Below are 13,836 nucleotides of genomic sequence, written 5' to 3'. Positions count from 1 at the left end.
TTCTTCTCAGTTACGACAGTACTGTCTGAGATGAGCTGGAAGTCTTCTGGGCAGCTCGTAAAAGGACCCCTGACGAGCTCAAATCATCATAAGCTGGATCCGAGGTACAGGCCGAATCTAGGCGGTCTTACGGCTTTTCAGCGAGAGCAACAGCTAGCGAGGCACTATGGGTCAGGTCAGGCTGGCCCATCCACAGTCAAAACGGAGTGGGATGTCCTGAAGGAGAACCATAGGTAGGCCACAGATTTGAAAGACCGGTCATGTATACTAATGGTTGCAGATTCATTCGTGATGACGAAGAGCCCGGAGATGTCTCTTGGGAAGAGCGTCTTGCAAGAGCGTACGAAAGCAAGTTGTTCAAAGAGTTTGCCTTGGTGAGTGCTCCAGTATCAGGACTTCAAAGGGTTGAGACGGCCTGTTTGGACCACCTTCGCCATGCAATGAATAGCTGACGGGATACAGATCGACCTGAAACACTATAAATCTCGGCGACTAGCCCTTCGGTGGCGGACAGCTCCAGAAGTTGTCGATGGCATCGGCGAGGACACCTGCGGATCTCTACGATGCAAATATCACAAGGGAACGGAGACTATACCTTCGACACCACAAGTCGACTTTGACGATATCGGTCCTTCGATCAGCGAACGGAGATACGATCCTGGAGAGGAGGACCGCGCACGCCGGAAGAAGAAACGGAAGATGCCGGCGTTGCGGTCATTCGAACTGCCATTCGTGTATGAAGAAGCGGGACAGAGGAAAGAAGCTCTGGTCAAAGTCAGACTATGCCCTAGGTGTCAGGCTAAGCTGACTTGGAAGCCTGGCAAGGAGGTACAATCGGACAGCGAGGACGAAGCGGAACAGAGGGACGAGCGGATCCCTGGGTCACGAGATGAGGACAGTAGGAGGTACCGTCAAGATCAGGGAGCGGAACCTGCGCGAGATGGTGCTCGCCACTCGGGCCGGTCTCATCCTCCATCGCGGCGGAGAACATCGGATTTTGAGGCTGACGACCGCGCGAGGTCAAGGTCTCCTCCGCCTCGCCTCGCTCGGCATTAAATGGCTCGTCCGGATGCATGATCTACATGAATGATGTCGTCTAATTTTTCGTAAGTCGTCATCTCTGATCGTCAGTCCTTCCACGTCGTCGCCATGAGCGCTTCGAACTCGTCGTCAGTCACGGAATAGTCTTCTTGAACTGGGGTGCTTGCTGGAATAGTGGTCGATGCCTGGGTGTAGTCGGGTTCGGCGCCTGATCTGGTCTCTCTATCGTGAGGAGCCAGTGAATCCATCTGATGAGCCTTCCCAGCCAGGCATTGATCCGGACTGCGCTGTCGGTGCGGTGGACGGGGTGCTCGGAGATGCTGGTGCGAACCATGGCATTCGGCATACAAGTGGCGATTGGGCTGCGCGGCGGTGAACGCAGAGATGTTTAGGTCATTAGTAACGGGATGACAAGGCTCGTCGTAGACAGGTGAGGAGCGCCACCAAGAGGAGGAGGCATGTCGATAGTGCTCCTCGAGACACGTCTTCGTTTCTTCACGTATCAGATGAGCTAACAGCTTTACCTATCAATGATATGAGTGATCGTAGGAGCGCTCGACACTTGACTCACATCCTTCCTGAAGTCTTCTTCCATCATGTATTTTCGCAGCTCACTCCGAACATCTTCTCGCGTCAGCGTTGTATGGCTCGCGTGGTTGAAATCGGGCAATCGACGTTGAGTATAGGGGTCTATAGGAGGACGATTAGGATATGAGTAGACAGGAGAGGTACGTGTGGTCTGCTCCACAGCCCCGGTAGTCGTCTGTGACATGAGGATCAACGGCGAAGTACGCGTCCTGCTCACCATGGGATCTGCGTGCAGAGTTGAGGTGCTCAATATGTCGACCTGCAAGGGCTTCCACACATAATCCAGATCACGCAGACTATTCCAAGGACAGTCGAGATCGATGAGATCTTTGTCAGTACAGGGATTCGATTCATGGATCTTTCGGTTGTTGGCCATGTCGGTGACGCCGGATGATCCTCCAGGACTCTCGATCGGGTCAAGAAGATCGATCAAGCTGGCTTGCGTAGGTTGATCCGGACTATGGGAGCTATGATCGCTCTCACGGATCCCAGCCGTCCTAGACTCGTTCGTGATCCTATCCTCATGTTGCGTAGCGATATCTTCTGGAGGTGAACGATAGCTTCCCTCGAGCTGTTCTTCGTTGCTCGATGCTGCGTCTTGATGGGCTTGAACGGCCCGATCCAGCCGGGAGATCTTCGCGTTACCGCTTGGAGGGAGGTAGTTTCGCAGCAATTGACGTTTAAGGGCCTCGGTGAAATCGTCCTCTGCATTCTTTCTCTTGCTACCTTGGATCGTCCCAGTGTTTGACGATTCCCCATCCACTTTTGTAACCTTCGTTGATGTCTCGGCGGCAGCAGGATAGCTGTCCGCCATGGGCAACTCGATGCCAGACGCCCGTGAGGCAGGCCGGAGTACTTGAGGTCCACGAAGATGAGAAAGAGGGATGGCTTGAGTGAAGACCATGGACTCGCTTTGGCTTTTGGGCGTCAAGCTCTGGCTCTCTGAGTTTCCATTCCCTCTCGATGTGATGTGGAAGAACTTCTGTGAGACAGACAGAATTTGAGAGATGTCTGTCAATGATGCAAGTCGAATCTGGAACCTCTCGCCAAGCTTAAAGAGAATCAGCATCCGCTGGAATGCTCTAGTCGGGGCAACAGACTTGCCTGATTCATCCCGTCTCTGGTCTTGTCAATTGGGAATCGCACTAAAAGGTTAGTACCATTTTGTACGATCTTCTGTTGAGCCTTGTTCGATGTCAAAGCCTGAGCTGACAGTTGATTGACAGAACCGAGCAGCTGAGGAAACGTATATGAGTTTCTTTTGACATGTGTGAGGGCTCGAAATGTGGAACCTACCCTGGCGTCACCATTGTCATCGACCCTTATCCGAAGACTCTTTCCATCTTGAGAGAGCTCCAGGGTAAGTGTGAGTGAAGGACCTTGACTAAGACCCGAATGGGCATGTCAGCTTGGCACTGTTTCCAGAACGAGTCTCTTAAGATGACCAACGTATTCGACCATTTGAGGGTCTTTTGCGGGGTTATAATCGCAATTGGTCCCTCTTGGAGGTATGTATATTTTAACAGGGAGACTGAACCGCGCGATTCAACTAGGTCGCCTCTTTGCTCTCGGAACACACCCACTCACAGGTCGAATGTGTCGACATGTTCAGCGCGAATGATAGCTATGAGCCTGTACAAGCTCCAGTAATTGAGATGCAGAACATTGCGAAGTACAGAGACAGTGGACGAGGAAAGTGGAGGTCAAAGCGCATGAAGGCCACGTGGCTGTTGCCACACGACTGCACGCGCTTCGAGTCTTGCTTTCCACCTGCATACCTTGGTCGACAACATCAATGTCGACGAGCGTTGCGTCAGCATGAGCAGCAAATACTTCGGACTGCCAGACATTGTGAGTGTCATAGACAACTGCAGCATAGGACAGAGACCTGACAAAGCTGACGACGGCCGACAGGACACCGCTCAGGATGTCTTTGAGACTGCTGATGAGCCCGAATCAGCACTGAGGCCAGTGAGTACATGGTGGAAGAGGCTCTGGCGAAACCAAATGGGACAGTGCTGAAAGGGGCGATTCTTCAGAATGATCTCGGTATAGATGAGGAGGAACAGGGTTCAAAAACGATATCAATAGATATCGATGCCTCAGAATTACCTGAGCGACGACGAGCCGAGAAAGTCTTTGCAAGAGGAACAAGACGGCCAGGTCAGTGTAGCCGCACGGGTATGATGTCTATAGACTGAACTCCTACAGACGCTTCTTTAATCTTCAGACCTCGCCTGCCTCCTTTGACTCGACACAGATCCTGCTCCTCCAGCTCATCCGACGAGCCGTTAAAGGAGACACCAGCGGCAAGGCTGAGACGTCTCAAGGCTGAGCTTGAAGAGGTCGAAGCAGAAATCAAGGCTGGCCCGTCCACTTCAAGTGTTCATGAAACCGCCGTTACAGAGTCAGATGAAGTCGGAGGAGCCAGGAACGGCAAACGCAAATCTGTCCTTCCCCCCAGAACCCCAGTGGATCTTGTATCGGAGCTCGGAGCCCTGAGGAGCAAACTCACAGCCGTAGAGATGCGGGAGAAAGCTGAAAGCTTTGGAGTCTCGACACTGGATTGGAATCAGAGGCTACAGGCGATTACCAAGCCGGCTCAGGACGGCTCAGATCACGAGCCAAATGACCAGAGAGATGTTTTTTCAGAGCCGAGCAACTCGGTAAACAGTTTATCCAGTATAGACAAACGACTGGCCAGTCTGGAAGATACGATTGGACCATCAAACTCTGGAGCTATCGATGTGAGTAGCCGTTATCTGCATTCTCTAAGTCTGAGATTGACAAGCAAGTACAGACTTCAGCCCCCCTCCTCACCACCCTCCAAAAACTCGATCACCTTCTGATCCTACTCACTCAACCTCGACATCTAGATGCCATCTCCCGTCGTGTCAAGCTTCTCCTTGTGGACTTGGATAGAGCAGCAGCCGCATCCCGTCGCCAACCTCTTGGCTCTCAATCCCCCGAAAAAGGAGCATCAAGCGTTGCCCTCTCTTCAGCCGAATACGAATCCCTGCAATCTCTCTTCGCCATTCTGCCGCGTTTGGACCCACTGATACCTATTATCACACCTCTTCTGGCGCGTTTGAAAAGCTTGTCGGGTTTGCATGCCGAGGCTGCGCAGACAGTATCCACATTGAGAGCAGTCCAAGAAGGAACAAAACGAAACGGTGATGAAGTCAAGGAGCTGGTCGGAGTTGTCCAAGGCGTCAAGGGAGGATTAGAGGAAGGCGCAAAGGCTGTCGAGCGGAACTGGACGGGACTAGGGGATCGCATGAAGAGTCTCGAGGACCGCATAAAAGCTTTGGGAAGCTGAAGGGTTGTACCCCGACATGATCCAGACGAGGATCTAATGCCTAGTACCCGTCACATCCATCAAATATGCAAGAAAGACGATGCATATGTGATACATGCAGTGTTCTGTCGTGAGACTTGGATTAACTATCGGGTCGAGTCTCTCCGGGTTCGGCAGCTGTCGGCACCAGGGATGGAAATGGGTACACCTCTGCACCCTCTCCAGCACCGCTGAGCAAGCCCATAATCTGGTACTGGCTGCCCATGAAGACTGGATCGACTAGCCGCTGAGCGCCCTTAATCAGATCTTGTTTGCGCTCTGGAGAAGTATTCGAGGCTAACAACTTTTGGAGACGAGGCTGCAGTCCGAGTGAAAGCAGAAATTGTCCTTGGCTGATGGGTCCAAGAGCAGAGGTTCCTGCAGACGAGCATCAGGTCCACCCTCGGAGACCCGAGGCCACAGTACTCTTGAGACTCACCTGTACCCTCTATGGCTTCCCTGAGGTACGCAAAGTCCACATTTGCAGTGAGATCAGATTCTCCGGGGCTATCAAAGACATCAATTATCTCATGCTTCCTGATGGCCTGAGTAGGGTTTAACAGAGATCGCCAGGTTGCAAGTTCAGCTCACTCGAAAGCTATCTGGAAACAGCTTATCTGCACCATAGTCGACGATCAGTCCCGCGCCACCCGCAGATGAGCTTGTGCTGCCTGGTTCCGACCGTTGTAACATCTCTCCGATCTTTCGCGCGATCTTCCATGAATCCTGTGCGATTTCTACCCTCGCTCCGATGGGAAGCGCGGCGAATCGAGGTGATGTAGCTGGTATCAAAAGAGCACTCGAATTCGCCTCGCGAGATCTCGTCAAACGCAGTCCCGAATGCGAGCATGAAGTCGAGCTTATTAATCAAGTCAATGCCGTGAATGGGAAGGCTTCCCATGACTCACTCTGAGCCGTTTTCAGGATCTATATCCACCATGAGCTCTCTGAAGCCCTCTGGAGCCTTCTACAGGGCAAATCAATACAATCCATGGTCTTGAGGCTCGACAGGAACCCACCTCAAAGGCATTTATAGGCATCGCATCGAAGAACTCATGAGCGACGACGAAAGTGAACTCGTCGCCTGGGCCGATCAGCACGTTGATTTGGACTTTCAAGATGGCCGCTGACCTGGAGGGACGTCGTCTATCCGGTCCACCCAATGTATAGCGATGTCCCGCTCCTCGCAGAATCGATCCAGATTTGATGATTGAACAGCCCTCATCTTTTCGCTGTTTTCCACCAGATGCACCGATTTCAGACTTGACGCTATGCTCTTGAGCTGATCAAATGTCTGAAGATCGTCATGTCAGTCAAAGATGGACGTAAGCAAGCTGAAAGACCTATACTGACCCTCAAGATGTCCGCCATCAACGTGCCTCGACCTGGGCCCAATTCAATGATCCTGCATCGCTTGGGATGGCCAGCGGCTATATATCGCGTGACGAACCATATAGCCATGAGCTTGAACCTAACATTAGCCAGTGGAATCTCTGCCTAGGATTCGTATAGCAGCAGGGCGAACACCCACCTCGCCGAATATCTGAGAGATTTCTGGTGAAGTGATAAAGTCTCCTTTCTGACCAAAGACATCGCCCTGAGTGTAATAGCCGTAAACTGGATGGGAGAGGCACCACTGCATGTATCTTGATACAGATATTGGCCCTGTAGCCTAGCTCAAAGGCGTCAGATCTCAGATGATTTCGCGAGACGCACGACTCACCTTGATTGAGTCTCTCAGTACTTTAGCCAGCGGACTTTCGGCTCTTCCAGAGGTCGATGGTGATACAACGCTGTAGCTTCTTGCAGATCTAGCCAGGGCGGGAGACCTGAAGCAAGAGCAACGAGACTCAGTTCTCTTGAGGGTCCGCGCCAAACCAGACTTCATCGCTCCAGCAGGTTACGAATCTTGAAGAACGTGAAGAACTGAACGATCTCATCGGCTAGGTTCACCGGAATTTCCTCGATCATGTTGACGAATTCGGATGATCTTTGGTGTTGCACCTATCTTATCATACAAGCTGCTCAAGGATATAGATATCCTGGGCACGATCAGCGGAGCTATACGTCTCATTCTTTAGGTCTTATGGACGGTCATAGCACATGCTGAGCCATCAAGCAGGTTCACACCATGTTTCGCTCTCTCGGACTGTTCGCATCGGCTCTCTGTCCTGATCCCTCTTGCCACCGTCCAAAATGCATGTTCAATCACGGAGAGTCGAGTCGAAAGCGCAAGGAGACTGTAGAGGAGAAGGAGCCAGTCACAGGTCATGAAACTGTCAAGAGCCTCGGGATCAATGGTGGCAGAGCGACTTCGACAAGCTCACAGGCTCAACCGAAGCCAGGCTCGAGCAAGGCTGTTCCTACGAATGCCGCCAATAGTTTAGGCCATCACGCACCGGTACTTGCGTCGAAGAAACCACGAGTAGAGGCAGATGAGACCAAAGGGAAAGGCACGCCGGCAGCTGCCGTGATCAATACCAGTCTGAAGAACCCAAGTGCTTCAGGCAGTCCGGCGAAACGGGGATCAGAGGTGAGGCAGAGAGGGATCATGGGAAGATGAGACCGTAAACTGAATCGACATTCGTCTGCAGCCCTTGCTTGTCAGGAAGCCTTCGGAGCCTGAGGTTATCGTCAATCCAATGAGACCACCGTCTATCCCCACCATCAATCTCAAGTTGTCACCGCAACCATACGCCGACAGGCAGAAGGGCCGTACGTCTTGCCGATTGACAGTACTGCTGAAACGCCCGCTGACGTATAAGTCTACAGTCCAGACCCTCTTCCAGCAATACACAAAACTCGTGAGGTTGTCGACGCTAGAACTGTGCCCCGCTGACTCGTTTCAGTATCGCCCTCTGTTGACGGAGCATCCTGATCTTGCCCATACATCGGCCCTTCGGCAAGAAGCAGAGACCTCATCTACTTGCCCGAACATCAAGACATACAAATCAGCCATTCATCACGCAGCTGTCTCTGTCTCTCGCCGAGCGGCGCCCGATTCGCCCACTCATCCGTCTGTCGGAACGCTTAAAGAGTCCCGAGCAGCTTACGAGAAGTTGGAGAAAGACCTCGCTGGTAGACTGACGAAGGAAAAGGTCGCGCAGTATCTCTTGCCGCTGGATCAATTCAAAATTTGGGCATACCCTGATCCGAGAAACCAAGATCTTCTGAATGGAGGCGATGAGCCAGATTGCCAAGGGATCCACCAGACTTGTTCGCGATGCAAGAAGCCCTTCGTGGTGTCTTCAAAATATCTGCAATCCAGATCTGGTGAATGTCAGTTCCATTATGGCAAGATACAGCCTGAACGTATTGAAGGCAAGCGGAAATGGATCTACACTTGTTGTCGTCGAGAGCGAGGAGAAGCAGGATGCGAGGAGGGTATTCACGTCTTTACGGACGGGGATGATGATGCCAAACTGGCAAAGAGGAAAGCATTCAAGACTGTCCAGCAAGTCTGGGAGGAGAGAGGACAAGCGGGGACCGAAGCGAGTGCCAAACCTGTGGATTTGGGCCAGGGGCGAAAGACATCCGCAACACCGGGAGAAAGCAAAAAGGTCGCGGATGTTGTCGGTATGGACTGCGAAATGATCTGTGAGTGATGTCTTGTCATTGCTGAATGACGCTCATTTTGGGATCAGACACCACTGGTGGCTCTTCACTTGCGCGTGTCACCGTTGTTGACCAATCTGGAGTCATTCTGCTGGATGAGAAAGTCCGACAGCCTGTACCTATCCTGTGAGTTGCTCCTCGACAGGCTTTGATCGCCTTGTTGCCGGACTGAGTCAGTTGCAGCGACATAAACACCAGATTCTCTGGTCTTCATCCCGGAGAGCTTGATGATGCCGTGATGGATCTTGAAGCAGTTCGCTCTGCTGTATGCGTCTTTGTCGGGCCCGAATCCGTGATTGTGGGACACGGGTGAGCGCCTTTGAGGCATTCTTTAGCAAGGTTGCTCGCTGACGCCGCGCCCTCCAGGCTCGAGAATGATTTGAGAGCATTGAGGTTACTACACGATAAGATCATTGACACTGCCACGGTAGGTTGATCAGAGATGGCCGCGTCGACGTCATGTTGAGAAATGATAGATCTTTCCTCATGATAAAGGTCCGCCTTATCGACGAGCCCTAAGAGACTTGTGGGTGTTTTACAACTGGCTTTGCTTGATCGATCCTTGCTAAGTCATGCTGCTTAGGGTGAAAGAAAAGCTGGGCTACTTTATTCAAGAGCGGACAGCAGATCTTGGTCACTCTTCCGCCGAAGATGCCAAGGCCACTCTGGAAGTTTTGAAATGGAAAGTCAGGGATGACGCGGCATGAAAATGTATCAATATAAGCCAATGTCGTCGCATCCACTGTATGTGTTGGAATCCGCCGGCTCTGGAAGGCGTCCTCTGCTCTGCCGTCCATTGGCAGGCCGAAGCATGTGTTTTTTTCTATTTGAGCATGTAATCACCGAGCTGTTTGCGATGCAAGAAAACGTCTCTTATCACATGATCCAGACTACTCAGGCGCCAACAATCCGGAGGCTGATCATTGGGTGAGTAACGGATTCCATCTCAGTCAACGAGTGGACCAACAAGACAAGTACATGACATGCGAAGTGCGATGGATGCCAGATACATCGCTGTGCTACACCACTCTCACATAGACACCCTACTCACAGGACAGTCTCTGTGGAATAAATTGCTGGAATTGCCAAGAGATCTGATCTTTCGAGGAGTATGCTTAATTCCCGGAGTAACTCGTTTGATTATTTGATAGATCTGTTATGGGCTTCATACCGCGACTATCGTTGTCTAGCGACTCAGAGACATGACAGAGGGCAAACCAGTAGATTGACACGTATCTCCATCAGTCTTGGGCTTCAGTTGACAAGCTCTGAGTAGATAAACCCCTCCCGCCTTATGTCGCGAAGAATCGAATCTGACCTCCTTGTTTCCTCTCTCTGCAGTTCATCATCATATGCTCTATCTATTCCTATGCGTCATACATCTTGACTCTTCAGCGCATTCATAAGACATATTCTGCTAGCGGTCTTATCTCAGGTGATCTCCTACAGCTCAGACACCGCGCTTCCGTTCTTCGTCTTCTTCGAGAGGCCACTCCAGACCCGATCTCCTTCAGAGATACCTTACGCCCTTTGAATCGCCGGCTCATCTTTCATGTTGTTGACAGACTAAGTGCTTGTGTCTCGCCTATCCCATTGATACATAGACCCTCCACTGTCCACATGACCCTGGGTCTCTCTCTATATGCATTGAAATGAACCCTGACCTCGTGACTTGCTTTGTTTCGCCTTGCAGCAAAATGCATAGCGGCGATAATGAAACCCCGATTGCTTCACCTAGCTTGCTTGATATTCGACAACAAACGTCCCCATCTCCTCTTCTCAACTTTCATTCATACACATTCTTGTTCTTTGTGGTGACCCTGTTGTCACTAGTATCCTTGATACCTGTATACCTATCGCAAAGCATACACCGCGTCTCCTTTGGCGCGCGTTCACCCTTCGTCGGGTCGTCTTTTGGTCAAAATCAGATTCCAAGTGGGCTCCTGTTATCCACTACGTTGTCTTCATCAAGTCGCCGCCTCGAACCTCTTTCACCTTCCCTATAATCTATCGTCTCCGAGTTGTTTCAGCTAGTCAACAGCATTTGGCACGTCCAGAGCTACTGGAAGATCTCTCCCTGTCGAGACAATTTCTTGATCAGTTCAGTCAGTCATCTCATTCGTCCTACTTCCAGCAGCCGCCGGTCCCAGCGAGTCGCGAGCATAGACGGATACACCCGTCCAATTCCGACAGACGAAAACCCCTGATTTCTCCCACGAACCTACACAACATGTCCCAGCTCCCCCAAATCGACTTTGACGCCATGCTTCGTCAAACCTACACAGACAACGGGCGTCGATGGTCCTATCCCGTCATCGCGCCACATGATCCACTCCACCAACAACCAGTCAACCCAGATGCTATGAATCCCTTCATGCTTCCACAAGCTAGTCAGCTTCTCGGGATCCCTCAGAGTCATGCCATGGCTCCATCTCCATCTCCAGCCATCAGCCAATCGAGTTTCCAGTCTACACCGCATCTTCCCGACCATTCTCAGATTCGGTGTCAGTCGAATCAGTATAACGGAGCAGTGACAAGTCAAGCAGGTCTTCCAAGACAGCCAGACTATCAATCTAATTTTGTTCCAGCCTTCGCTCCGCAGCGTCCTCCTATGGCAGCTTCTGCGGGGGCTATCGATATGACGAGCTTCGACGCCCTCGGCTTCCCTTCTACACAGGAGCAAATTGGCCATCCGATGATCCAACCAAGATCCATGGCTTCTGCTTTCACGGACTTCGATATTAGCTGCCTCATGACCCAGGCCGCAAGCGCATCTGCTCTCAATATCAGTGGTTACCCCCAAACGGATCCATCCTCTCAGACTGTGGCGACGAATCAGCAGATTCCTTTCTGGGCGGATGCTGGTGTACAACATGGTCACCCTTTCGGCGTTGGAAATCATTCGCCGACTGAGAGGTTCCAGATGTCTGGCTCGTCGAGCATCGGCTTTCCCAGTCAGATCCAATCCTCGACGCAATGTCAGAATATAACTCCACCTTCCGGCGGCGGCTTTGGTGCCTCCTCGCAATCGAGGAAAAAGCCATACGACAGGCCGACTACGTCCAGCGCTGGAAGCAGAGGCTCCCCGTTGAGTAGGGCTAGAAAATGGGAGCAGGGCCGTCAGTGGGGATATGGAAAGCATCCGGATAACCATATCCCCCGACCGTCTGAGCTTCTCAGCGGACCGTTCCACCGAGCCTGGCAATCTGAGCAACCTCTGTCTCCCACCGTCGACGATCTCGACTGCCCTGATCACCTGGACCTCCTTCCTTATTGCCGACCTCCCGTGGCGTCCGATTACCCAGAGCCGCTCAAGAACACGCAAGAGGAGTTTCTTCCGACTCGATACGATGTCGCCAAAATCCTGTACAATTACCTTGAGCGACCCGACAGAGATATCAGCGATGAAGACAGCGGGGAGGACACAAGTCCCCTGGACGAGTCGACGGAGAAAGCATTGATCAAGAAGCGGGAGGCTCGTCGGAAGACTATCTTCACCCAGAAGTCCTATGAGCGAAAAATTGCCGCCGTGATGGAGGAGGACAACGGAGTGAGGGCCAAAGGATCGCGGAACTCGAAGGAGTCTGGAACCGCGAAGAAGTTTGAGGTTGTAGCGGTTGACCATGAGCCGGTGCTGCTTTGGGATGGAAAGCCGGTGGCGACAGTGGAGAACTTTTGGGAAATCCTCAAGTACTGTCACGAGAACTGCAAGCACGGTGGTAGAGACAAGACCCACACTGAGGTGAGTCCGAGGCGTCGATATTGACAGACTACTGGTGGTGCTGATGGGAGTCTCAGGTCCAAGGGTTCTTCTCTCTCATACCCAAGGATATTATTAACGGGTATGTCAAAAAGTGCCAGTATTGTCGAAAAAAGCCCACTTCGACGGCTCCCGAAGCGTCCTACGAGCGGATCAGAATGCTGTGAGTCTCTTTTGGCCTTTGCGCATAGTTGCTGACACCAGACGATCAGCTCGTTGGTCTGTGAAGATAAGCCAGAGAATCAAGGTCAGAAGTTCGACCTGAATACGGCGAAAGCCATGGCGATGAAACACGCGGGATATATCCCCGTTACGTCGGCGCAGAAACGACAAAAGCTAAAGTCCGCGCCAAACAGCGCCAGCAAAGGTCGCAAAGGCAAGAACCCCGTTGCGCATCAAGTCGGAGAGTTGAACCGACCAATCACTGGTGCTGTCATCGACTACGCGCCTGCACCTGGTCCGTCATACGGTGTCCATCAGCAGGTCGCGGCTTGGCAGCAGGTCAACGATGTTCAGCCTATTCCTGCAGCCTGTACCTCCTCAATGGCCGACCCGTTTACCTTTCCCTCAGTCGACCACTCCATGTTTCCTTTCATTGACCCCTTCCAACAGCAAAACGGACTCGCCTCTCATGGCGAAGCTTTCCATGTAGATCGTGCCGAAGCCGGACCCTCACTCATGAGCTCTCGGTCGTCCATGGATACAATGTCCAGCACCGAGGCGTTGACCACTTCAGCCTTCACAGTGGAGGAAGACGAGTGGCACCGCCAGTGGGTCAACAAGCAAGTCCAAGAGACGGTTGAGCAATCGGCTACCGAGAAGGGATCCTTCGAAGCGACGGCCAACTTGCCCAGGGTCTCCCAACCAGAAGGCTCAGCATCTTTGGGTCCATCGCCGAACTCGATGGATTTCGATCGTTTCGTATGTCATATTGGCCAGTACTGGGATGGCGAGATTCCTCCGGAAGTCGTTGAAAAGATCTTGGCGACCCCCGATGAGGAGGCTTTAGACGCTTCGGGGCGAATCGGAGACGCGGAACAAGGAGGAGGAGCAGGGCCTCAGCCTTCGCAGTCGGGCGCGCAGACCTCGGAGATCTCATGTCATAGCGAGATGGCTCTGGCTGAACCGACTGAGGAGGAGCTCGCGGCGGCGCTGTCAAGCCTCAATTCGATGGAGCCTGACCAATCCTTTGACTCGCTTTTCCTCGACACCAGTGGGGTTGAAGCGGCGCCTATGGAGCATCGAGGCTCCGAGTGGGACGGACACAAAATCAGCACTCGCTAGCAGATCTCTCAGCGCTCTGTCGAAGACGTGGACATACGTCTGAACTACCGCCACAATTTCCAGCCGGTGCCGTACTGTGACCGTCGATGTCGGATCCCTCACATTTGAAACATTGAAATCTTCGCTGTCACCCTGTAGCAATATCACTCACATTTTGGGATCAAATACTCAATCATTCGCGAGCCGTCAGGCATGGTGGCTCTTCGACTGC

General features: G+C 52.2%; 6 protein-coding genes across 6 annotated transcripts; 4 read left to right on the top strand and 2 right to left on the bottom strand.

Annotated features, from left to right (window-relative positions):
* Positions 1-30: 30 nt before the first annotated feature.
* BD324DRAFT_643530 (folate-sensitive fragile site protein Fra10Ac1-domain-containing protein) lies at positions 31-1,056 on the top strand (the record flags this gene model as incomplete). The annotated part of the gene is made up of 3 exons (XM_022017553.1): positions 31-233; positions 281-374; positions 463-1,056. The coding sequence occupies 3 exons, from the start codon at positions 31-33 to the stop codon at positions 1,054-1,056; spliced, it is 891 nt and encodes a 296-aa protein (XP_021868428.1).
* A 35-nt stretch (positions 1,057-1,091) lies between these two features.
* BD324DRAFT_167060 (hypothetical protein) lies at positions 1,092-3,284 on the bottom strand. The gene is made up of 7 exons (XM_022012074.1): positions 3,217-3,284; positions 3,079-3,160; positions 2,926-3,013; positions 2,734-2,865; positions 1,847-2,680; positions 1,613-1,804; positions 1,092-1,565 (listed from the first exon to the last, which is right to left on the bottom strand). Exons 1-7 carry the CDS (start codon positions 3,233-3,235, stop codon positions 1,128-1,130), a joined length of 1,785 nt encoding a protein of 594 aa, XP_021868427.1. The 5' UTR covers positions 3,236-3,284; the 3' UTR covers positions 1,092-1,127.
* A 129-nt stretch (positions 3,285-3,413) lies between these two features.
* Positions 3,414-5,041, top strand: BD324DRAFT_636853 (hypothetical protein). The gene is made up of 5 exons (XM_022016940.1): positions 3,414-3,480; positions 3,544-3,600; positions 3,669-3,792; positions 3,841-4,376; positions 4,430-5,041. The coding sequence occupies exons 1-5, from the start codon at positions 3,448-3,450 to the stop codon at positions 4,946-4,948; spliced, it is 1,269 nt and encodes a 422-aa protein (XP_021868426.1). The 5' UTR covers positions 3,414-3,447; the 3' UTR covers positions 4,949-5,041.
* BD324DRAFT_636851 (S-adenosyl-L-methionine-dependent methyltransferase) lies at positions 5,042-6,955 on the bottom strand. The gene is made up of 9 exons (XM_022016939.1): positions 6,690-6,955; positions 6,498-6,638; positions 6,320-6,430; positions 6,098-6,260; positions 5,986-6,050; positions 5,875-5,933; positions 5,558-5,825; positions 5,406-5,511; positions 5,042-5,344 (listed from the first exon to the last, which is right to left on the bottom strand). The coding sequence occupies exons 1-9, from the start codon at positions 6,852-6,854 to the stop codon at positions 5,070-5,072; spliced, it is 1,353 nt and encodes a 450-aa protein (XP_021868425.1). The 5' UTR covers positions 6,855-6,955; the 3' UTR covers positions 5,042-5,069.
* Positions 6,956-7,097: 142 nt separating this feature from the next.
* Positions 7,098-9,578, top strand: BD324DRAFT_664472 (hypothetical protein; the record flags this gene model as incomplete). The annotated part of the gene is made up of 10 exons (XM_022018907.1): positions 7,098-7,436; positions 7,588-7,681; positions 7,739-7,770; positions 7,816-8,461; positions 8,516-8,563; positions 8,611-8,707; positions 8,765-8,890; positions 8,948-9,008; positions 9,058-9,107; positions 9,165-9,578. The coding sequence occupies 10 exons, from the start codon at positions 7,098-7,100 to the stop codon at positions 9,286-9,288; spliced, it is 1,617 nt and encodes a 538-aa protein (XP_021868424.1). The 3' UTR covers positions 9,289-9,578.
* A 770-nt stretch (positions 9,579-10,348) lies between these two features.
* On the top strand, positions 10,349-13,798 carry BD324DRAFT_636845 (hypothetical protein). Its single transcript, XM_022016938.1, has 4 exons — positions 10,349-12,323; positions 12,380-12,504; positions 12,554-13,621; positions 13,663-13,798. The coding sequence occupies exons 1-4, from the start codon at positions 10,812-10,814 to the stop codon at positions 13,703-13,705; spliced, it is 2,748 nt and encodes a 915-aa protein (XP_021868423.1). The 5' UTR covers positions 10,349-10,811; the 3' UTR covers positions 13,706-13,798.
* The last annotated feature ends 38 nt before the right edge of the window (positions 13,799-13,836 follow it).

The sequence above is a fragment of the Kockovaella imperatae genome (genome assembly GCF_002102565.1).
Source record: "Kockovaella imperatae strain NRRL Y-17943 chromosome Unknown BD324scaffold_15, whole genome shotgun sequence".
NCBI classification, from domain to species: domain Eukaryota; kingdom Fungi; phylum Basidiomycota; class Tremellomycetes; order Tremellales; family Cuniculitremaceae; genus Kockovaella; species Kockovaella imperatae.
Note: the sequence above shows the minus strand (reverse complement) of the source record. Positions and strands in the feature narration are given on the sequence as shown.

What these genes read in the sequence shown, in the direction of transcription:
- BD324DRAFT_167060 (XM_022012074.1), bottom strand. An exon ending in ACCCTCAAATGGTCGAATAC is followed by an intron (nt 3,014 to 3,078) that starts GTTGGTCATCTT and finishes TTCGGGTCTTAG; the next exon opens with TCAAGGTCCTTCACTCACAC. An exon ending in CTCTGCACGCAGATCCCATG is followed by an intron (nt 1,805 to 1,846) that starts GTGAGCAGGACG and finishes CTCATGTCACAG; the next exon opens with ACGACTACCGGGGCTGTGGA.
- BD324DRAFT_636853 (XM_022016940.1), top strand. Translation starts at nt 3,448, where the DNA reads ATGAGCAGCAAATACTTCGGACTGCCAGACATT. An exon ending in AAGAGGAACAAGACGGCCAG is followed by an intron (nt 3,793 to 3,840) that starts GTCAGTGTAGCC and finishes GAACTCCTACAG; the next exon opens with ACGCTTCTTTAATCTTCAGA. An exon ending in CAAACTCTGGAGCTATCGAT is followed by an intron (nt 4,377 to 4,429) that starts GTGAGTAGCCGT and finishes AAGCAAGTACAG; the next exon opens with ACTTCAGCCCCCCTCCTCAC.
- BD324DRAFT_636851 (XM_022016939.1), bottom strand. Translation starts at nt 6,854, where the DNA reads ATGAAGTCTGGTTTGGCGCGGACCCTCAAGAGAACTGAGTCTCGTTGC. An exon ending in TGATGGCGGACATCTTGAGG is followed by an intron (nt 6,261 to 6,319) that starts GTCAGTATAGGT and finishes GACGATCTTCAG; the next exon opens with ACATTTGATCAGCTCAAGAG. An exon ending in TGTTTCCAGATAGCTTTCGA is followed by an intron (nt 5,512 to 5,557) that starts GTGAGCTGAACT and finishes AACCCTACTCAG; the next exon opens with GCCATCAGGAAGCATGAGAT.
- BD324DRAFT_636845 (XM_022016938.1), top strand. Translation starts at nt 10,812, where the DNA reads ATGTCCCAGCTCCCCCAAATCGACTTTGACGCCATGCTTCGTCAAACC. An exon ending in GAGACAAGACCCACACTGAG is followed by an intron (nt 12,324 to 12,379) that starts GTGAGTCCGAGG and finishes TGGGAGTCTCAG; the next exon opens with GTCCAAGGGTTCTTCTCTCT. An exon ending in GGACACAAAATCAGCACTCG is followed by an intron (nt 13,622 to 13,662) that starts CTAGCAGATCTC and finishes ACGTGGACATAC; the next exon opens with GTCTGAACTACCGCCACAAT.